The sequence below is a fragment of the Octopus bimaculoides genome, chromosome 6 (genome assembly GCF_046866305.1).
Source record: "Octopus bimaculoides isolate indiv1 chromosome 6, ASM4686630v1, whole genome shotgun sequence".
NCBI lineage: Eukaryota > Metazoa > Mollusca > Cephalopoda > Octopoda > Octopodidae > Octopus > Octopus bimaculoides.
In genome coordinates this window covers 77,235,353-77,258,932 of record NC_142933.1, presented here as the reverse complement: position 1 = coordinate 77,258,932, position 23,580 = coordinate 77,235,353, and the positions used below count along the sequence as shown (strand labels likewise).

At 35.1% G+C, this 23,580-nt stretch overlaps 1 protein-coding gene across 6 annotated transcripts in view; it reads left to right on the top strand.

Moving 5' to 3' along the window:
* LOC106877218 (intraflagellar transport protein 54) overlaps positions 1-23,580 on the top strand; it is a 293,932-nt gene that overhangs the window by 140,031 nt on the left and 130,321 nt on the right. For all 6 annotated transcript variants that reach the window (XM_089354120.1, XM_089354119.1, XM_052968703.2 and 3 more), the window contains 5 exons: positions 2,467-2,515; positions 4,709-4,821; positions 6,275-6,400; positions 9,356-9,661; positions 14,355-14,420. In XM_089354120.1, coding sequence (XP_089210246.1) covers positions 2,467-2,515; positions 4,709-4,821; positions 6,275-6,400; positions 9,356-9,661; positions 14,355-14,420 — 660 coding nt within the window. The remainder of the gene's footprint in view (positions 1-2,466; positions 2,516-4,708; positions 4,822-6,274; positions 6,401-9,355; positions 9,662-14,354; positions 14,421-23,580) is intronic.

The following is a 23,580-nucleotide window of genomic DNA, read 5'->3' as shown; positions in this document are numbered from 1 at the left end:
TCAAGGCTTTGGTCAGCTCAGGGCTATTAATGGAAGACACTCGTCAAAGGTGCTGTACAGTTGGACTGAAACAAAACTCCAACATATTTGGAAGCAACTTCTGTTACCTGTCCATACTGGGGTACACTATTCAGCTATGCTGTTAGTTGTCAATCTATGTCTGTCAATCTATCTGTATCCATCTACTTGTTTAGTTTCAGTTTCTTTCTGCCTCCTCATCTTATCTTTCTTTCTCTTTATCCTCCTTTCCTTTCGTTTATGACAGTTTGTTAAACCTCTAGCCTTTTTATCCTTATCCATCTGACCTGTATTTTTTTTTTTTTATACACCATGCAGTTTGTGTACCATAGTGTTGTTACTGGTCTGTTATAGATTTCTAATTGATCAATCATTGACTGAATGCTTTTGTGGTGATAAATGACAATGAAACGGTTGTATAACTTGAGCATAAAAAATACCGCAAAGTATATTATATTTTGGTCTGCCATATCAATTTTCTAATCGGTGTGTATATCACTTTTATTGATATAGATATACATCCCTCCCTCCCTCTTTCCTTTTCTCTCTCTCTCCCCTTCTGCACACACACACACACACAATGAGTGTCAGCACGGTTTTCATCTACTAAATTCCATTCACAAGGCATTGGTCAACCTAAGGCTATGAGAACAGACACTTGTTCAAAGTGTTGCACAATGAGATTTAATCTGGAACCATAAGTGCAAAGGGAAGAAGCAGTTAATCAATTGTAGTTCGTTACATTTTCTATTCTGAGATTGGAGATTGAGAACTTAGATCTGGAGGGTTTTTTCATCACCTTCTCTCTCTCTCTCTCTCTCTCCTTCTTTCTCTCTTCTACTCTCTCTCTCAAACATTCTCTCATATAAGCCTTAATTTTTAAGAGATGAGATTTGAATTAATTAGGAATAGAGGGACTTCATTTTGTAACCATTGAATGAATTTAAGAATGATCTTAATTAAACAGCGGCTTGTTGATGCATTGCAGTGGTTCTTTATCTTTTCTATACTTCACACCCCTCTAAAGTGTTTGATTAATTTTCATACCTCTTCCAAAACTAATATCACATTTTAAGATAAAAATGTCAATTTTCTAATAACTAATTGAATCACATGCAGTGCTATGGGTGAACAAATAGAACTTGGAAAAATAATCTTTTGACTGTATAAAATGCAAATGTAAATTGAGTAATTAGTAATAAAAAATAAAAAAAGAAAAATCAATCACAGTTGCAATGATGAAATTCAATGACTTCTATGTTCCTGCTTTTCCATTCATCACTATGAATTTTTTTTGTTGATTATGATCTCCAGGTTTACTTGTGGATTCAGTTGATTCCTAGATTTTATTTTGACAAAAGAGAGCTGAATCCAGATTCACAGAAGTATGTTATTGCAAATGGAATGAAGACACAATTCTTAGTCTCTTAAGAGTTCAATGTACAAATATACTGGGTTTTGTGTTAAATTCACTCATTTATATATATTTTTGCCATATATCTTAATCCCTAATTTTCATCAACAATTTTAAAAGATCAGTCAATAATATATTTTCCTTCATTGTTCATGATTTCATGCCAACATTCCACTTGCTTGTCAATACCTTGACAATATAAATCACCAGGTCTTGACTTGAAGAATTCATCAAGCCTAACCCTAACCCTGTCATTCTTGAAGGAAATGCCTCACAGACTGTTGGAGAGAGACTAAAAAGGGGTGATGTCTGATAATGCTACATCAGGAGAATACAGTGGGTGCAGTAGAATGTCTCACCTGAGCTCTTGAATAAGATTTTTTATCAAATTAGTGACATGGGAGCTAAAGTTTGTCTCTTTCATTCAGAACAGGTTGAACCTATGCACTGAGTTAACCCAATTGGCACCTATCCATTGAGTGAAGGTGATGAATGATGTTATCATGAGAGCATCCCATATAATGGGCTGATTCTCTAGTGGAATGGCATGAATCCTGTGGATGAGCTCATTCAATCGATTCTCATTGAACTGAACTGGTCAGCTGGAATGCAGAGTCTGTAATGTCAAATATCCCTTCTTTTAGGCCTGAGAACAATTTCGGTACAGTCCTTTCAGTAACAGTGCCTTTTCCATACACAGCATAAATGTCTCAAGTAGCTTTGGCAACTTTTGAACCTTGATTGAAAATAAGAAGAGACAGGTGTTGAAAATGTTTATTTGGCATTCAATTTGTTTTGGGATAGTTTTTCCTTCCATCCCTGTTATTAGGGGTGGGTTATAGAATAAGTTCCAGTAATATAATGAAATGAATGTAACCAATTATATCCACTTACTCTAAAAATTATGTCCTGTACCTGGTCAATTGAAGCTTTTAAATGCTATTCATTCTCAGAACGAAATGGAAATAGAAAATTGTTTGCTATTTTACTTAATCCAGATGAGCTTTGACAATATTATTTTTGTCTCTTTTCAGGACAAAGAAAGCAAAATGAAGTTCTTGCAGAAAGCAATTGATATTGTTTGTAAGTGTTAACTTCCACATATGTCCTATTATAATCTAATATGGGCTGGAAGTTTAACTTTTATTTATTTGAAAGCTGTGTGTGTGTGTGTGTGTGTGTGTGTGTGTGTGTGTGTGTGTGTGTGTGTGTGATGTCACTCTTAAGTGCTGCTGATAACATGTAAACCTATACAACCTATTGCATGGCTGGATCATTGGTACCTAACCTGACAACATTACCAAGCCTCTTTAGTGAGTAGAGTTGTTTTGGGACACCCTATGGGATGTAAAACAAGGCCCGCCAAATGGCAGATGAACTCAGAAGAGTCAATGATCATCCAGTTACATGATTATGTGTATGTGTGTGTGTGCATGCGCACCTGGGCTTTTCTGGCTTTGTACTCAGTTGCACACATAGTCTACCAGTGTGGGTTGGACTCTGTGAGGGTAGTCTAACAACCATATATATATGTGTGTGTGTGTAGTGGATGCTGTTATAAGGTCATAGGCTCAGCTTCTGGTCTTGATGATGCATTGTAAGTAACCTTGAGCAACACATTTCATTTTACAGTGCTCCAGGCCAGTACAAAATGAGCAGCAGCAACAACAACAGCTTGGTGGTTAGCATTGTAACAGGCTGGCTTCACTGATGCTCTGAAGAAAGACACAGAAATTTTGCAATGAAAAGTTGCTGATTGAGGAGAATGAATGAGAGAGTAGACCCAAACGGAAGGACCAGATATTGAAATTGAGAGCTATAATATTGCCAATGTGTAATATAATAGCAGTGATAGTTTTGGGGTGCTGAAAATAATTTTTGAGATGTATTTGTGTCAAATATAGTCAACCTTGTAGTACAGGGCAGTATCAGACATGATGTCTGTATCATCATTAACTGCTACCAAAGCAAAAGAACATGTTCCTAAAAGAAGTAATAACAGAAGCTTCAAACTGATGGATCAATGGACCATATTAGAAAGAGTTGTAATCACAACTGATTAGGAAATATATTTAGCTTATATGAGATTTTGTTCAAGTCTGTGCCAGAATGAAGCATCTCTGTTACACTCTTTTTAATAGTACAACTACATGAGAAGTTCTCAGCTAAGAGTGCAGATTACTGTTTGTAACATTCAGTAATATGGAGAAAGCTTTTGACAGGTTTCATTCTGTGTTGTCTAACAGTTGCTGCCAAAACTAGATGTAGAGGAATGGGTGTAAAAGCCTTGAAGTCATCTACTGATAAGTTACCAGTAAGGTGAATGGTAGTAATGAATTAAGGGAAGAATTTAGCATGCTGAGAGTTACTCATCAACATTTAATTTCTTGCTACCTCTCGTTACAATGGTTCTTCAGATCATGACAGATCAGTTAACGATCTGTCTGTAGCAAGTCTTGCAATCTGATGATCTAGTTCTTACAGCTGAATCTGTTGAAAATTTTGAGGAATTCCAAATATGGAATTAAAACCTAGAAGTGAGAGACCTCAAAACTTAACAAAGACAAAATTTTTAATTTATAGGAAAGAAAACAGAGCTTTTCTGCAATTTGAGTAGTGGCTGTGTTCAGTATGCAGAAAAGGATTAGGTAGGAATTTCAATTGCTGCATTCACTGTTAACTATGATTACACAAGAGATGGTATGGAATTACAAGCAGGCTGGCAGAGAAAGAAAACTCCTTTTACTGCAGGTACACTAAAGTAGTTAACAGTAAGAGCATCCTCAAATTTGCTTCTTTTAAGTGCTCTGAAGGCTTCCTAGATATAGCTGATAATTTCTGTTACCTTGCTGACCTTAGAAATAGTGGCAATATATTTTATGTGTGCATAGTATTCAGAGTAAGAAAAGTACAGGGTTCTTTTACCTTTCCCTGCTACAAAGATATAAACAGTCTGTCTCTCTCTTTCTCTCTCTCTTTCTCTCTCTCTCTCTCTTTCTCTCTCTCTCTCTCTCTCTCTGATGGACAGATTGTGTGTTGCTTTAATATGTAGTGCAATGTTGCATGCAGTGATTTGTAATGATTGAATGCAGAGAATATGCAACTAATGAAAAAGAATGTTAATGAGATACTGTGCTGGAGAGAACATGTCCAATCTATGCAAACATAGAAAAATGGATGTAAAAACGATGAGAATGCTGATATTATATTGGTTTTCAATAAAATACAATTCATTGTATGAAGTCCCTTGTTAACAGTTCCTTCATTTTTATTTAGCATTAGTTACTGAAAAGCAATTATCTGTGAGGCCATCCAAAGTTGTTGCTGGACATGAACCAGAAAAAACCAACGAATTCCTACAGGTGTTAGCTGAGGCTGTAAAAAGACAAGTAAGAATATAATATTTTACTCAATTGTATGTTTACATTTACTTCATTATTAGATATTTTCTCTAATATTTAATGTTCTTATTAACAGATGATGAATAGGTCTTATGGAAATCAGGTTGTGAATTAAACTAGACAGATAAAAGCCAGTTCTCATGACCCTTTCAGAGCTTCTATGATTGGTAGGTGGGGAAAGGAAGAATTTCTCTTCACACTGGTGGCTTGATCTATCGGTGGTCCCTCTTACAAGTTTCCACACTGTTTCCATCTACCCAGTTTCATGTTAAAGGCTTTGGTAAATCCAGGCTTATTGTAGAAGGCACTTGTCCAAAGTGCTACTTGGTGTGATTGAACTCAAAACCACATTACTGGGATGCAAACTTCTTAACCATGAAACCTGAAATTACAAGACCATAATTTTTACAGTGCATTTTGTATAAATCGTATGCATATATACATCTCTGATGAAGTCTCAGTTCAGTTTTAGTTTCTTAAATTGCATGACATCTGAGATACAGATTTTCTTTACACAAGCACCGAGAAGTTTGTGGCACACCGATATCCAAAGGTTCTTTGAAAGGCTTTAGCTTCTTATTTAGTAACACATATACGTTTAATGAAGGCACATGGCCTAGTGATTATGGTGTTGCACTCATGATTGCATGATTGTGGATTCGATCGCCAGACTGGGTGGTGCATTGTTTTCTTCATCAAGAAAACCACTTCATTTCACAGTGTTCTACTCCACTCAGCTGTAAATGAGTAACCCTGTGATAGACTGGTGTCCGGTTCAGAGGGAATAAGATCTCAGACAATTATACGTCACAGAAATTGAGTAAGTGGCTCTGTAAGTCCTGGGTTTCAGGATTATATTGTCTAGAGAACTTATTCTTTTTACATACATACAGTATTCCTTGATGGTATTCTTGATATTCTCTTAATACCTCTTAAAGATAGATTTTTCTTTCTCTGATGGTACCTAAGTATATAGTAACATTTACAAGATGTATTTTCTCTATATACATAGTTAAAATATCATTTCCAGTTCATGTTTAAATTTATTTCAGTCCTTTTAATTTATGTCATGTTGAGCATAATGTATTGTTTAACCAATGAAAAGCTGTCAAAAGCACAGATATGCAAACTAAGCTATCTTCTATGGTTTTAGTCTAATTTATGACTATTCTATATAGTAGCTGAATTCACTTGTGTTGAGTGGAGAGGAAAATTATGTCTTCTCTGAGAAGCAGTCAATTATCTGTAAAACAGTCTGCCTGTAGACTTCCTTGCATTTTTCTTATATTTCTCTCAACCATGTTTTCTAATATTTAAATTAATTTAAGTCCTTCTGAGTCACTCTGTTTTATGCACAATATATGTGTGTGTGTGTGTGTGTATGTAGATCTATGTGTATGCATATATATATATTCTTTTTAACTTTTATCTTTTACTTTAGGTTGATAATGATGCGTATGTACAGCGTGTATTGAAAGGAGCTGATGGATCCAAGAGGCAAGAATCCAATAAAGAAAAAGAAAAGTCAAAGGAGAAATCAAAGGAGAGAAGACAACCAGAAAATGAAGTAAATTATTTACAAAATATTTCAGCACTGAATAATTGCATTCAAAAATTTCAAAAGGAAGAATTTTAACTGAATTCTATGAGCTATTACAAATTTCCTCTTGGTTTCTGTTGAAATAATGGAAGGTAGCTTGTATCTGTTCAAGTCATTGATTATTATTGCTATAAGGTGTTGAATGGCGAGCTAATCTCTGTTTTCACATTTATGCATTATATATTTTATCCAGTGAGTTGTTAGTAAAATGTGTTCCTATTTTACCCTACTTCTCAAGAGCATGTGTCAGATTGATTTACCAAAATATTGTTGGCACTGCACTCAGTTTAATTATTAAATAGATAGGTTTTGATTTGTTTGCAGCATATTACTTTAACCCTTTAGCACTTAAACCAGTTGTATCTAGCCAAAATATTTTACTTTTTCATGTTCAGACTGGCCAAATTCATCCTATTATACTTACCCGACAATGTTAATCTAAAAATAACCAGTCACATCATTGAAATCTCAAAGCTGCAAGATAGTACATGATTAATTCAAAATAATGTGAATACACAAGCATTACATTTGACGGAGTAATCTGAATGCTTTGTCTGTCCAAAGCTTATTAATAAGTTTGTCCTCAACATTCATGGGCAAGTGTCCTCTACTATAGCCTTGGGCTGACCAGAGCCTTGTGAGTGGATTTGGTAGATGGAAACTAAAAGAAGCTTGTCATGTGTATATGTATATATATCTGTGTGTGTGTGTATCGTAGTGTTTGTCCCCCTCATCACTACTTGACATCCCCTGTATTTGTCCCCTCATCACCACTTGACAACGAGTATTGGTGTGTCTGTGTCCCCCCGTAACTTAACAGTTCAGCAAAAGAGTCTGATACAAAAAGTACCACTTCTTAATAAAAAAAAAAAAAGTGCTGGGGTTGATTCATTCAACTAAGAATTCAAGGTGGTACCCCAGCATGGCTGCAGTCTAGTGACTAAAATACGTAAAACAAAAGATGAAGATGATATAAACTTTTCCTTTTGTAAGTCCCAAGTTGCTCTGGTGGTTGAGAAAATTTGGGAATATGTAAAAGTATGCTGCATGAATGCCAAGACAATATACCCTGTATATCACGCATGAAACACAGGATGGGCAAAGGTTTAAATTTGTGTTTGAGAAAATAAATCTTTATTGCAATGTAAAACAAATTTTGATTTTGCCATATTTTTAATTCAAATAACTATTCTTGAATAATGATTCTAACCACACAAAATTATAATACTTCATTGAAACACTGAGAACATCATATGGTACCAGCATGGCTGTGTTAACCCTTTAGCATTCAAATTGGCCATATCCAGTCTAAGTATTCTACCTGTTTTATGTTCAAACCAGCCAGATGCAGCCTCTCACACGAACCCTACAATGTCCTAAAATTAAACAATCACATGAAAATCTCAAAGCTACAAGATAAATCATGATTAATTCAAAATAATGTGAATAAATAAGCTTTACATTAAACTGAGTAATCTAAATGTTAAAGGGTTAAGAAGTTTGCCTCCCTAATTCATGGCACCTTGGACAAGTGTCTTCTACTTAGCTCTGGGTCGACCAAAGCCTTGTGAGTGGATTTGGTAAATAGAAACTGAAAGAAGCTCATCAAATTTATGTGTGTGTGTGTCTGTCTGTATGTTGTTTATTTTTATGTTGCCTGGTTTTGACATCAAGTGATAGTTAAAAAATGGTTGTTATTGTCATACAAGTAGTGTCATTTATTTCCAATATTCTGCAAGATCACATCTAGCCATGAAGGAAATATTTTGGCATAGAAAATCTGCCTCCAAATCATGCAAGTATGTGAAAGTGAACATTATAATGATGGTATTGTCAGGTTGTTGCTTTGTTTTGAATTAATCTTCTTTTGAAGTATAATCTATTCTGTTATTTCAGAAGCAAAAAATTTTGTCCTTCAAAATTAAAACACAGATGTGTGTGCATGCACACACACACGCTCTGCATTGTTCTTATCTTTCCATAATCCTTTAACATACAAATTAGCCAAGTCTGGTTACCATAAAGATAATGTTATTTGTCTGACCTTGTTGACACTTTAGCTGTAGATATAAAGTAAAACCTGATTACATTAGGAGTTCCATGGCTATTAGAAGCCTTTTCTTGGTTTCTTTGAAATAATGTAAGGTTGTTTAAGGCATTGACTTTCCCTAATACATTATCTTCTTTGCAGAACAAAGGGAGATGTGTTTATTTTTGACAAGCAACTGAGTATGGACAACAGTATGAGCTAATCTTAATAAAGTTAATGAAAAATTGTATTACTGCATTCCTACCTCTCTCAGCATTTGTTAGTTTGGCATCAGAATTTTCCAAATATTGTTTCTTAATCTCGTAATTTTAGTATTGTTATAGGAATAAATCATTGTATTTAATGTGAGCTATATCATGAATGCTAAAAAATTAAGGAGTTAATGTTCAATATTAAATGATTTTGAAATTTTTATCTATAATTGCAATGTGAGTGGACTTGGTAGATGGAAACTGAAAGAATCCCATCATATATATATATATATATATATATATATATATATATATATATCATTGCTATTATGCAAAAGTGTTGTTAGTCCAAAGTGTTGCTTTTTCAGAAAGCAAAAAATTAGTTTCACCATTCCAAAACAAAACCGTTGTACTTCACTTTGACAATTATTTTATATCTTGGCATCTGAAGCAGCTGGAGATATAATAGTTTGACCAAAAGAATCAGCTATTGCAAGCAAAATAATAAATATTGAAAAAAAACACATTGACCGAATCTGGACATATGACAGTTTAACATAATAGCAATGAAGAAAATCTGCGTTAACAAACTCCATTTGACAGATTAAAACATGAAAAAAACAGAATGGATGTTAAATGATGATGATGATGATGAATTGACATATGTTTAAATTTTTCCAGGAACAACATAAACCAAAGGAAAAAGGATCAAAGGAAAACAATTCCAGAAGTGATCGACATAAAAGTCAGTCTGAAAATGAAATTAAAACCGATGGAGAAAAACGGAATAAAACAGAGGGGAAAGAAAATCGGAAAAGTAAAAGTGAGCAAAAATCAAGAAGTAAAGGTGAGGAGAAAGACAGTCAACAGAATAAAATTGAAGAGAAAGAAAGACAACGAAATAATGAAAGAGAAAGACACCAAGCTAAAGATGAAGAGAAACCAAAGGAAAAACAGTCCAGCGACAAAGAAAAGTCATCTAGAAAAGTAAGTTAAAACTTTACATATATTTAGAACATAAAATGTTTTGAAACCGATTCTTTGCTGCTCTAGGCACAAGGCCTGAAATTCTGTGGGAGGGAACCAGTCAGTTAGATCGAACCAAGTATGCAACTGGTACTTAATTTAGCAACCTTGAAAGGATGAAAGGCGAAGTTGAGCTCAGAATGTAAAGACAGATGAAATATCACTAAGCATAGGCGTAGGAGTGGCTGTGTGGTAAGTAGGTGTCCCACTGTGTGGCATCTTGGGCAAGTGTCTTCTACTATAGTCTCGGGCCGACTAAAGCCTTGTGAGTGGATTTGGTAGATGGAAACTGAAAGAAGCCTGTCGTATATATATATGTATATATATATGTGTGTGTGTGTCTGTGTTTGTCCCCCTAGCATTGCTTGACAACCGATGCTGGTGTGTTTATGTCCCCGTCACTTAGCAGTTTGGCAATGAGACCGATAGAATAAGTACTAGGCTTACAAAGAATAAGTCCCGGGGTCGATATGCTCGACTAAAAGGCGGTGCTCCAGCATGGCCGCAGTCAAATGACAAACAAGTAAAAGAGAGAGAGTAAGCATTTCACCCGGCATGCTAATGATTCTGCCAGCTCTCTGCCTTTTTTTGAAACAGATTGGCATTTGACTGAAGCATGGCATGGCATGCAATATGGTTAAGAAGTTTGCTTTGGAAGCATATGGTTTAGAGTTCAGTGATGGCTGGTGACATCTGCTGTAGTAAAATTTGGTTGACAGAAACTGGAAGAGGACCATCAGTTGAATGTGTGTGTGCATGTGTGTGTTTCTCTTGTCCCTCTTGGCATGAAGTCACTAATCGTAAACAAAAGACACTGTCATGTGTGTAACATCATTTGATTGCAATCCTCCATAAAAGCTTGTCTGGTTCTTCCGCTGTTGTTTGCTTGGAGGATGAGGGGAAATATCTTGTCAGTACAGAAGACTTGAGATATTTTGTCATGTATAAATTTGTTTTACATTTAATGATCTAAATATTACTTTTATATATCAAAACAGAAGACTGGAAAAGTTTGGTATATTTTTAATTTCACTTTACACGTGTTACATTACAATACAGGGGTCACAAAGGTGTATATGTAGAAAATATATGAATCTTTGAGAATTATGGATAGGAAGCTCTACACATGTTTTTCTACATGTGTACCTTTGTAACTCCTATCTTGTAATGAAACACATGTAATATGGAATTTAAAATGTTCCAAATTTTTCCAGTTATCTGTTTTGGTATGTAACTTTTTCTACAAACTTCTTATATTCTCTGACATTTATTGTATGTATGCCTAATAGAATGTGTGAATGTAAAATGCCTGTTTATGTGAAATATCCTCTTTGATTTACATCTCATTTGCCTAAGAGTCATTTTGCGGCTGTGCGGTTAAGAAGTTTGCTTCTCAACCCCAAAGTTTTGGGTTCAGTCCCACTGTGTGGAACTTTGGGTGAGTGTCTTCTACTATAGCCCTAGGCCAACCAAAACCTTGTGAAAGGATTTGGTTGGTGGAAAGTAAACAAGCATCACCATTGTAAATGGTGTCTTCATTTCCAACATTTTGTGAAAACATATCTGGCTATGGGAAATATTGCCTTACTTAGAAACAAATGAGATTTACTAACAGGAAGGGCATCCAATCATAGAAACTCTGCATCACTAAATTCTGTCCACCCCAAGCAAGTATAGAAAAATGGACATTAAATAACAAGGATATTTTCTCTGATTTTGACCAAAGGGGTTTTTACTTTGCAATTGGTAACTGATTTTTACCATGCTCTCTTACCCAATAAAATATTGGACAGTGTAGATAGCACAGATGGTAGAACACTGTCTCAGAAATGTTACAATCCTGTACCTAACAAATAACTGGTATTCCTCACTTCTTTATTTGTCTTTCATTGGAGTCGAGGTAAGTGTGACACACTTAGTCCAAGTAATATCAACCCCTTGCAGATGGATTTAGTACTCACAGTCAATTCTGTGTACCACTATTAGGCCGTTCAGTAACTACGTAATTTTTTATACAAGGTATTTTACAGTGTATTTATAAATTCTTCTCAGTGCAGTATATTTGAAAACACAGTGTTACACAGAGTGAGACATCACACTGCTCACGTTCAAAGTTCTTCTTTTTGCACACCGTGCTTTGTACAAAAAGCACATCTTCTGTACAGTCATGGTCTCCTCCCTGATGGGGGATTAATGGCTGTGAAATGTCTCCCTGTCAACCTTGCTGGACCAAGTAGAGCAGATGGCCTTCCTTGTGGCATATACCCTTCAAGAGGGTGGTTGTTACACACCTCCATGATCACTGCTAGTCAAAAATCAAGAAATCATTCTCAACTCTCTATAACCTTCGATGCAAGGAAGGCATTGACCAAGCAAAGGTCGAGCAAATAGAAAAACGCTTTCTATATCATTTGATGTGTTTTTGTAACACAGGAGTGAGATTTGGCCATTTGACAGGAAAAACCTACCCCACTCATGCCTTGATTGTAACTGAGGACATAATTTGGTTTCCTGACAATATTTCTGCACTTCTCAATTTCCGACATTTCAGTGGATAACATTTTTATTAGCATTTTATTTTTCCATACCAAAACAAGTAAACCACTTGTGGTGAAATGAAAGTGAATCTAACCCTTTTTCAGGGCCAAATTCAGATCCTTGGGCATATCCTTCTGATTCAGATGAACTGTTCCAACTACATTCACTTTCTGTTAATGAAAAGACAGCAAAAGCTTAGGTCTGTAGAACCAGCTACCCTTTGCCGAGCAGAATTTCATTCAGCTCCAACACAATCTTCTGGCTCACAGGAATGTCACTCTACTCCTGACCTGAGTATATTTTGAAATTGGATGTGTATCCTGACACAACACCTCCACTCTGACACACTTTGAAAACTCTGATCCTGAATCATGTCTGTTTTGTGGGGCTGTACTGCTTGAATCCAAGTCTACCTTTGAATTTCCAAAGAGATTCATCATTAGCAACATCCTGGTCCAGAATATACACAGTTTTGAACTGTTCGGTCAGAATACTAATGACTGACTGCAATTTAAATAGTTAGTTGTCATCTTCAAAATTGTTGTCAATGAAGTGCAGATTTTGTAAAATCTGCTTGAACCTATCATGAGGCATTATGTCATGAAAAAATGGCGTCTGCAAAACTGGGTCCCTGGTCCAGTATAACTTCATATCTGGTTTGGAATGCAGGCCCATCAGTATCACCAAAGACAGAAATAAGTCCAACTCATCAGGCGTGATGTCTGCCCACTTCCTGGAGTGACTTTGCTTGGTAGGGCGACAATTGGTTGCAGTGAACTTGGTGCAATTCATCTTGGTGCAAATGTGTTTGACAAGTTCTGGTGTCATGAAAAATCTAAGAAACTGGAGTGGAGTGAAGTGGTTGATGCATCCACATTGTGATCTATAGTTCTGGGCCACTCCACAAGTCCATGTTGCTTCAGAACATTGTCCTTTTTTGGGAAATTGACCAGCTTATAGTTTCACCAGTATTGTGAGACCCATCCCTCCTCCAGCATATGCAGGCAATGGTTTGTCAGGATCCAAGGATGAACTACTGTCTCTAACAATTCCTGCTGGCTGTGGTGGTTTGTCATTGCTCTCGCTGTCAAATTCTTGGTAGTTGCTCCCTGGGCTCGAATTGTAATCCAACTCACTATCATCATCCTGATGGGAACACTCTGGTCCTGGTTTCTTGTGCCTGTGGACTTTGTTTCGGAGGCATACTGATTGTGAGGAGATTTGTAAAGAATTCAATAGCAACATCCATGCTTTTACAGATCACTTTGGTTTATGAAACTGAGTGGAAGTATTGTTCACTTTTGCAAGTTTCTGAGCAGAAGTAATATTCACTTTTTCACACTAACAACAGAGATATGCATGACTACACATCAATCACATGCATATAACCGCATCTGTGGTCTTCACATAACAATAACCAAAAAGACTAACTTATCTGAAATTCCAAACAGAAATGTAAGTTGTAGCCACAGAGATTCCTGACTGAAAAGTAGGCTGCGGCCATAGCCACTATGCAGCTGTACACTAATATGGCAACAGTCTCTGTCGTAGTCTGGCCACACACACAGTGTTTTGATGTAGTCAGTACCTCTTCCCATCTGCGAAGGGTTAAGCAAGTACACTTTCATTCACAACAAAAGTTTTATGTGTCTAGGAAAAGAAATGTGGTCTTGGATTCACTCCAACTGTGCAGCATGTTGAGCAAGTGCCTTCTATTATATAACCTTTGGCTGACCAAAGCCTTGTGAGTGGATTTGGTAGAGGGGAAACTGAAAGAATTCTGTCGTGTGCGTACCTTTATCTAGACATTGTGTGATGGTTGTAAATGAGTGCCTTTATTATACAAGTGATGTTGTTTGTTTCCATCCTTTCATGAAAAATGTGTCTGGACATGGGAAAATATTACCTTGCTTGGAAACAGGTGAAAGTTAGCAACAAGAAGGGCATCTAGTCATAGGAAATCTGCCACAACAAATTCTATCTGACCCATGCAAGAATTAAAAAGTGAATGTTAAATGCTAATGCTGATGATCACTTTCTGGTAGCCATCTTCACATTTGTCATTTATGTAATAATGTTTTTCATATTTGAAACTGTGTTACTTTTACTATTTCAGTCTTTGAAAGATGACACTAAAGAAAATGAAAAACCTTCTCAAGAAACTAATGAAAAAACACCTGATGTAAGTTGGTTGTTGCAAAGTTACTATTTGAACCATTCAATACATATATTTATTATTTAATATTTACTGTTCTTTCGTGTCTTTGTTTTTCAATGACTTGTAGAAATAATATGATAAATTGGAAGTATTTAAAAACTAGAACATATCTTTATGGTGTATTTTATTTCAGTTATTTTGAGGGTGACTGTTTTACATTTACAGTTATTTAGTTTTTCCTTCTTTTTTTTTTTCTCAAGTTAGTGATATTAGAAATTATTATTTCAGTAATCTGAGGAGAGAAAATGGAAAATAATAATGTGGAGTATTTTTCCATTAAATCTCTTCCTGATTACAAAAGCAAGCATTATTCTCCATGATATCTAGGTTAACCATACCTTGCACTTACTTGTAATTCTAAATATTATTAGTTTGTTTCTTCCATTAATAAAACTATATATATATATATATATATATATATATATATATATATATATATATATGTAGGCATAGGAATGGCTGTGTGCTAAGAAGCTTACTTCCCAACCACATGGTTCTGAGTTCAGTCCCACTGTGTGGCACCTTGGGCTAGTGTCTTCTAATATAGCTTCAGGCCAACCAAAACCTTGTGAGTGAATTTGGTAGATGGAAACTAAAAGAAGACCGTCGTATATATATGTGTGTGTGTGTGTGTGTATGTATGTATATGTATGTATGTATTTGTGTGTCTGTGTTTGTCCCCATACCATCGCTTGACAACCAATGTTGGTGTGCTTATGTCCCTGTAACTTTGCGATTCAGTAAAAGAGACTGATAGAATAAGTACTAGGCTTACAAAGAATAAGTCTTGGGTTCGATTTGTTTGACTAAAGGTGGTACTCCATCATGGCCACAGTCAAATGACTGAAACAAGAGTAAAAAGTATAAATATATATATATATATATATGTGTGTGTGTGTGTGTGTGTGTGTGTGTGTGTGTGTGTATATATATATATATATATATACACACACACACATACATTACATACATACATACAAAGTGGCATCAAAAAGTTGCCAGACTAGTTCTGTAGCGCACCAACAGATGGCAGCACACAGTTGCATGTGCATTGAGAGCTAGCAGCAACCTTCATGAAGCAGGTGATATCGCTGTGTTTACTTTGCAAGTTGTGAAATTTATGCTTTCGTGATCACTTGTGTGCTTGTAGTCTGTGATTTTGTCATGGATAGGAACAAAGACTCAATGTAAAACTTTGCGTTAAACTTGAAGTGTGCTACAGAGATATTGAGCATGCTTTGGCAAGCTTATGGTGACAAGGCAATGGGCTGTATGCAATTTTTCTAGTGCACTTCAAAAGTGGAAGACAATGAGTGACCGGACATGAGTGTCACCTTTAGAAATGTGGTATTGTGCACCAAGAATTCATTCCCCAGGGCCAGACTGTAACCAAAAGTTCTACCATAACATTTTGAAGTGTTTGAGGGAGAAGATTAAGCAAAAGCAACCGGATCTATGGAGCACAAAAAATTGGATTCTTCACCATGCTCTCCTCACTCATGAGTTTCTTTGCCAAAAACAACATGGTATTGCTTCCATGCCCATGCTATTCTCCAGGTTTATAGCATCTGTGAACTTCGATCTCTTCCCCAACATGAAAATGCAGCTCAAAGGTCACTGTTTTAACACTGTTGTTGAGATCCAGAGCAAATCGCAGAAGGTCCTTGACTTGCTTACAGAAAATGACTTCCAGGCCAGATTCCAAAAGTGGCCAGAATGCTGGGACTGGTGTGTTGTTGCGCAAGGTGACTATTTCAAAGAAGATGATGTTAAAACCTAGGTAAATAAGTTATTTTTTTGTTAAACATAGCTAGTTCAGGAACCTTTTTGTACCACCTTGTATATATATGTATATATATATAACTATATCATCGTCATTTAGATTCTGTTTTCCATGCTAGCATAGGTAAGACAGTTTGTCTGGTGCTGGTAAGCTGGAGAGCTTCACTGGGCTCCAGTCTGTTTTGATTTAGTTTCTATGACTGGATGCCCTTCCTAACACCAACCACTTCACAAAGTGTACTGAGAGCATTGTACATGTGTCACTGGCACAGGTGCATTTTATGTGTCACCAGCATGGGTGCTTTTCATATGTCACAGAGCACTGACCAGGATTATGGTCTCACTTCGCGTGACATCTCTTCTTAAGCACAGCAAATTACCAATAGTCTCAGTCACTTGTCATCACCTCATTATTATTATCATTGTTGCTGCTGCAAGCTAGCAGAATCATTAGCACACTGGACAAAATGATTAGCAGCGTTTTGTCTGTCTCTGTGTTCTGAGTTCAAATTCTGACTTGGCCTTTCATCCTTCTGGAGTTGATAAAATAAGTACCTGCTGATTGCTGGGGTTAAATTAATCAACTTCCCACTCACCACTGCCTCACCAAAATTTCAGGCATTGAGCCTATATTTGAAATTATTATCTATGTATTAATATGCTAAAGCTGAATGCCATATGCTGTCATGTGGTTGTTTGTTGAAGGGAGAGGCGAAGAACAAAGAGGGAGAGAGAAGTGTTAACATGTTATAGAGGAAAAGTAGTAGTTATAATAGAGTTAAGAAGTTAATTGAAGGAAGAGATGTAGAATAAGAGAGTCAGAAATACAATGTTTAACAGAAGGGTGATGTTCTGGTGATGAATTTAGAGCAATGCAGATAGAAAAAGAGGGGAGGTTAGTTATATTAAGAGTGAGAGACAGATAAAGAGAGAGAGTGTAGTGATACTATGTCAGTTCATGTATTATGCTGTCATGTGGTTAGTGGAAGTTGGAGGCAAAGAGAAAGAGAGAAATGATGTGAAGAGTGGAATGATATGGTTATAAAGTTTGTTGAAGTAAGAGGTAAAGAGACAAAAATATAGAGAGAAATCTAACTTGCATAATAGACAGAAATTTTAAATATCATGTATTATTGTGACTGACAAGAAAATAATATTTTTATATTTTGTTTTTTTATATCTTCTATCTGTTCATTTGTTAATCTGTCTTCTATCCACTTTGACAAATACATTGATGGGCAGATGGAAGTAAAAAGGCTTACATTAAACATTATGATAAACTTCTCATAGATAGAAAGATAGATTTTTCAATGAAAGTGAAATAACTTAGCAAAATAGCCGTGGATGTTTTTTTTCTTTTTTTTTCTTCTCCCCAATTTGTTATTCAAACTTTGTATTGTTGGACTAGAGAGATTGACTGCAAAGAAAGTAGATATAAACAGACACCTGAACTGAATTGAAATGAACCAACTCAGAGTGAGATTTGTGACTGACAGTTATAATGGCAGTAGCATAGCCACAGCTGATGATGATGATAGTGAAAAGTGTATTTTATTTTTATTGAACTAAATTTTTTATATTGCCTATCACTTAATGCATGTGCATAAGTGCAATTATTTATCGCCTGCTCAGTTGAAAATTGATATTTGTTTACAAAATATGGATGACAGACGACTTAAGTTAACAAAAAAGTGAATGAGACGGTATAGGCAATGACATAAAGAGAAGAAGAAAGTTGAATCACTAGAACAAGCAGTGTAGAAGGGGAAATAGGTATCAAAAAGAATACAGTGAGTATTTACAATAGATAAGAGAACGTGCTCAAGACAGAATAGAAAATGAAAATGAGATCATAAAAATTTTAATGATATGGTTGGAAGTCCCAACATTGGCGACATAAATATTCTCTGTAATCATTTTTTATGATTATAGAGAATATGTAATTGAAACTCTGAACTACTGAGAGAATGGATAAATCATGCTCTCTCAATTATCCAGAAAAACTGAAAGGATTTTCTTTGATGAAAATAATGCAGAATATTCAATTTTAAAAGTAACACTAATTTTTATAGTTCTATATAAACTTCCAACCATCTGAAGTTTTGTATTTACTGTGGAATTTCCACAGGTACGGCTGGTTATTATTATTATTATTTTTGATGGTTGTTTTTTAATATAGCTTGTATTGTAAGTTCAGTAGTATGTTCTTGGAAATAGTGAATCCTTAATCAGGATTTTATTCCAAAATACAGCTATTTCAACTGCTTTATGCCAACTATACTCCTGGGAAACGTAGAATTATCAGAACCTTCCATTTTCTCTTTCTGTCAATATTTGTAATTTTATGAGACTATATTTAATAACTAGACTGGAACTTTAAACAATCAAAAGCTGTTTAAAATTTCTATTATTGTTTATAATCTGCATAAATACCTGTTTTTTTCTTCAACTTTTGATTTCCTTGTGTTAGACATGTTGCTACTTTTTAAATGGAAGGGTCATCTATATATATAAAAATGAGAATGTGTGTCTGTCTGTCTGTCTGTCTGTCTGTCTGTCTGTCTGTCTGTGTGAATCCCTAAAACTCGAGAACTACGCAACCAATTTCATTCAAATTTTACACATGCCTTACTTAGGGTTCCAGTTGTGTTTTAGTCAAAAAAAATTTTTAACTTCTTGCAGAGTTCAAGCACATGGCAACATAATATCTCTTCCACTATTACGTGTCAAAAGTGAAACAAAAACACTCATGTCAAATACTTTCACTTTAAAAATGAAACTATTCCACTAACTGAAACAATCACATTTCGATACTGTAGTGACAGATACTTTCAGAGAGAGAGATGTATATTTTGTGTCCTAATATTTTGTATTTCTTCATTGAGTCCCTGCTCATGCAACTCAGATTTGTTCAGCCAAAGTTGAGTGCACAGTATATGCCTTCTTAAATATATTTCTACATATCAAGCAAAACCACTTGTCAGATAGAAATAGTATTTATTTTATGCTCTACTTTTAATTAATCTGGCTATTGTAAAATGTTTTTTCTCTGAGTTACCTTCCTTAATTAGAAAGTGTAGAACTGACTATGTATAAGTACTGTTATTTATAGATATCGTTGGCAATACATAGTCAGTTCTTGTATTATTCTTTCCTTGATTATCATTTGAAAAAATATTCAACTAATCACTGCTTTATTTGGATGACAATCATTTCTATTTCCAGCTTTATCTTTCATTTTTAATTGCTGGATTGAATTAATTCTATTAACATTATCATCAATTTTATGTCTACTTTCTATGCTAGCATGTGTTGGACATTTTGGCAGGATCCAACAAATCAGAGAATCATGTCTCAGTCACAGCATACTTTATTACCAACCATTTTATAGAGTGTACTTGGAGCTTTCTGATAGCACAGCACTAGTGCAGTTGCCATGCAAGTTGCAAGATTAAAAAGCCCCCTTGATTAAGGAGTAGTAGTCCTTAATGAAAGGATTTTATGAAAAGTATTGAGAGGTTGAAGTATGATGGGAGGAGCAGCAATAAATTTACCATTACGAAGGAGATTCCTAACGATGTCATATTCTACATGAGTGAGTAGGCCTAACTGGAGCATGTCAGAAAAAGAGGTAAATATGGTTATAAGAAGTAGTCAAAATGTAGCATGCCCAAGAAGATGAATAGAGTGAGGAGACTGAAGAAAGTGAATGAGAGATTAACAGAATCATAGAGTGGAAGTGGTAAGATGTACATAGAGGATGAATGGGGTGGATTGGTTAAGTCATGAAAGTAGTCAGAGGTAAATATGTTAAAAGTGAAGGACAGATGTTGATTGAATATAGCTCAGATGAGAGGAAATGGTGACAGGTAGGACATTGGATGAGGGACATGCTTATCATGTGTTCAGAACCTCAGTCATGCTCTTCTAGTGCAGCTGGGTGGATATTCACAAGTACTGTGTGTGGTCAACCATCTTCGTCCTCTGTCATCTCTATGAGGCTCAATGTCCTAAGATCATATAATGATCTCAGGACATTGTAATGCTTTACAAATAAATTTGATAGACAGAAACTGTATGGAAGCCTCTGTGTATGTGTGTGTGTAAAATAATGAAGGTGGCTATATGCAATATAAAATCAAGAGGAAAAATTCAATTGTCACTAATTGTGACTGAGGGTGCAGAGTAGCACCTACATTGCTAGAAATAGAAGTCAAAATTAGAGCTGCAAAACAAACACGTCTATGCACTGACAGGTGGGATAACTGCCCCACAATGAGCAAGATCACCATACTAGTATAGTTTCACTTTATTAAAATTAAAGCTTATCAGTGGTGACTACTCCATCACTGGAGTAGTCACCACTGTGTACATATATGTGTATGTATATATATATATATATATATATATATATATATATATATATATACACACACACACACACATACCCATGCACACATGCACACACACAATAACACCTCACTTTAAGAGGACCCACTTTACATGACCCCGGGTTTACGAGTGTTATTTTTCAAGCACAAGATCCGAATTTTGAATGAAGTACAAAAATTTCTACTACTATAATAAATGCTTCTGTGTGTTACAGAGAAATTTATAGAGAGCAAAAAAAAAAAGCTTCTTTTAAGCAAACAATTCTAGACTTGCTCTTTAAAAAGAAGATCACATCTACAATTGATGGTGTGCTCAAGTCTAGTGTGAGTGAAAGTGATTCAGAAAATGATTATAATAATATTTTTTATTATAAATGATTTTGTCATTCTTTTTACTTTACATTCAACTGTTGTTTTATTGCCATCTACTTACAAATATTATAAATTTTATTGGTAAAATATTTTTCTGGGAACGAATTATAAATCATAACATTACTACTATGGGAAATTCTTGCTCTGTTTATCAAGGCATTACTTCCTAACAAGTGCTGGTTTGTTTACATCCCTGTAACTTAACAGCTCAGCAAAAGAGATCGATAGAATAATTACCAGGCTTTAAAACAAGTACTAGTATTAATTGGTTTTACTAAAGTCTTTAAGTCAGTGCCCCAGCATGGCCATATAGTCCAATGACCAAAACAAGTAAAAGATGAAAGATATGTGAAAGTTAACATTTAAAAACAATATCAATTGCTTTCTGCAAAAATTTCATTTTACTTTCTTTGTCACATACTGTTATCCACATTTTGATACAATCAATTGTATATACATCTTTTCCAAACTCTTCCCATTTTCTTTTTCATGTTGCACCATACATGCATATCACAACTGTTTTAGCTTTGTTTTTTTTTGTTATTTTTTTTTTGTTTATGTTTTTTTTTTAATACAAGGAAACAAAATCTTTGATTTAAACATTTTTTTTTTTCTTTTTATTTATTGTTTTTGATGTCTGAAACTTTTCAGGGGAAAAAAAATGAGAAATTGTGACTGATGTTTTTCTCAAAGACATTAGTTTTAGCAGGAACAAAAATACATGATATCTGAAATGTTATTTCAATAATTAAAAATAAAAAAAAAAACATTTGCAACAAAACATTGTTAAAAATCCCAGTGTTCCAAATATCAATTTAAACTGCAACACAAGAAAAACATGTTTCAAGCTAACAATTACCATACACTACTGCATTTGAAAGTGTACGTCACTTTTATTTGACAGCTACTATCCTTTCCTTCTTTTTCTGTTTCGAATTTAATTTTTTATCTTTTTAAGATAAAAAATAAATTCAAAATGATAATGCCTTGCCATAGATAAATATTTCATGTGCTATTTTCTCCATTCTTCATTTCTGGAACTCCGCTGGCAAGCTGTTTGAAATCAACCTATTTCAACTTGAAATTGAAAGCAGATGTAAACCTGTTATACTGTTTCACATGCCCATATTATATGTGACGGTGCGTAGCCTAGTGGTTAGGGTGTTGCATTCACAATCACAAGATCATGGTTTCAGTTGCCAGACTGGTGGTGCATTGTGTTCTTTAGAAATAATATTAAAAAAAAAAAACTTCATTTCATACTGCTCCAAGTCCATTCAGCTGTAAATCAGTAACCCTGTCACAGAGTGGCATCCCATTCAGTGTAGAATGTTGGCCTACCCACCTAGCAAATATGGTGGCATCATTCAAAAGCTACAACAATACAAGGAAGCATATTGTAACTAGTGGTCTACAAGGGAGTTCTGAAAATTCCTGGCTTTGGGTAAAAAAAAAAATACAGGATGATCAGTTAATTATGATTGTATTCAACATATTCCCCTCTCAGATTCACAGACTATTGCATTGGTCCTTCAGTTTTTCTAAGTCCTGTAAAAGAACTCAGAATGTTGGGCTTCCAACCAGGCCTTTCACAATACCCTTAAAGCCAGGAACTTTGCAGCACCCCTCGTAAGTACAGATGGTGTACCAAGGACCAGATGCATTCTTCCTTTTTTTTCCAAAAATATATGGTAAGTCTTGTCTGCTATTTCTAAAGCCTTTCTTTTTCATTCAAAGTTGGTTTTGTTAGATTAATGTCAAGAATTTATTTCATGCTATGGTTCCCATTTACTTTTCATTCCACTAGTATCATTAGAACACATACAATAGATCCTTGGAATGTATGCAAGAAGCAAGAATCATAATCTATTGGTTGCTAGGTCATAACAAGACAGTCTTCATTAAATGCATCTGAAGTGGAGTGAGATGGGGTCAGCCTGATAGAATCCATCCTGACCAACCAAGCATATTCGTCTTTTCAGTTCACACACTTATTGCAGTGATCCTTCAGTTTTTCTAAGCACTGTTAAAGAACTTGGAAGCCTTCACCAGGCCTTTTGTGGTACCCTTAAAGCCAGGAATTTTTCAGCGCCCTTGTATAACAACATCCAATAGTTTTATCAATACATTGATGTCATATAATTAACAGTTTTACTTCAAAGGATCTGCATGTATTACCCACTGAATGTTGTACTTGATGCAATGTCTGATAAAGTCTATTGTGCATCCTCTCAGTTAGTACTGTCTCTCAAATAGTACTGCATCTCAATTGCCTTGCTTTTCAGTTGTAAAATTTCAGTCATCTTAACTTAGCAGTCTCTCTATAAACATGTTATAAAAAGATAAAATTGATATTTCTGCTTAATTTCTTTCTATTTGGACAGTTGATTAGGAGCATATCTTTTTCATCTCTTCTGTCTACAGAAACTTTAAACATTGAAATAAAAAAACTAAAAAGCAAACAAGCAAAAGAGAAATATTTACTGGCTTCCTGATAGGCAATACTTCTATGGACAGAAAGTGGTGTGCCATTGTTTAGCCCTAAGTTAGTTTTGGTTAAGCAAAAGCATGATTAAAGG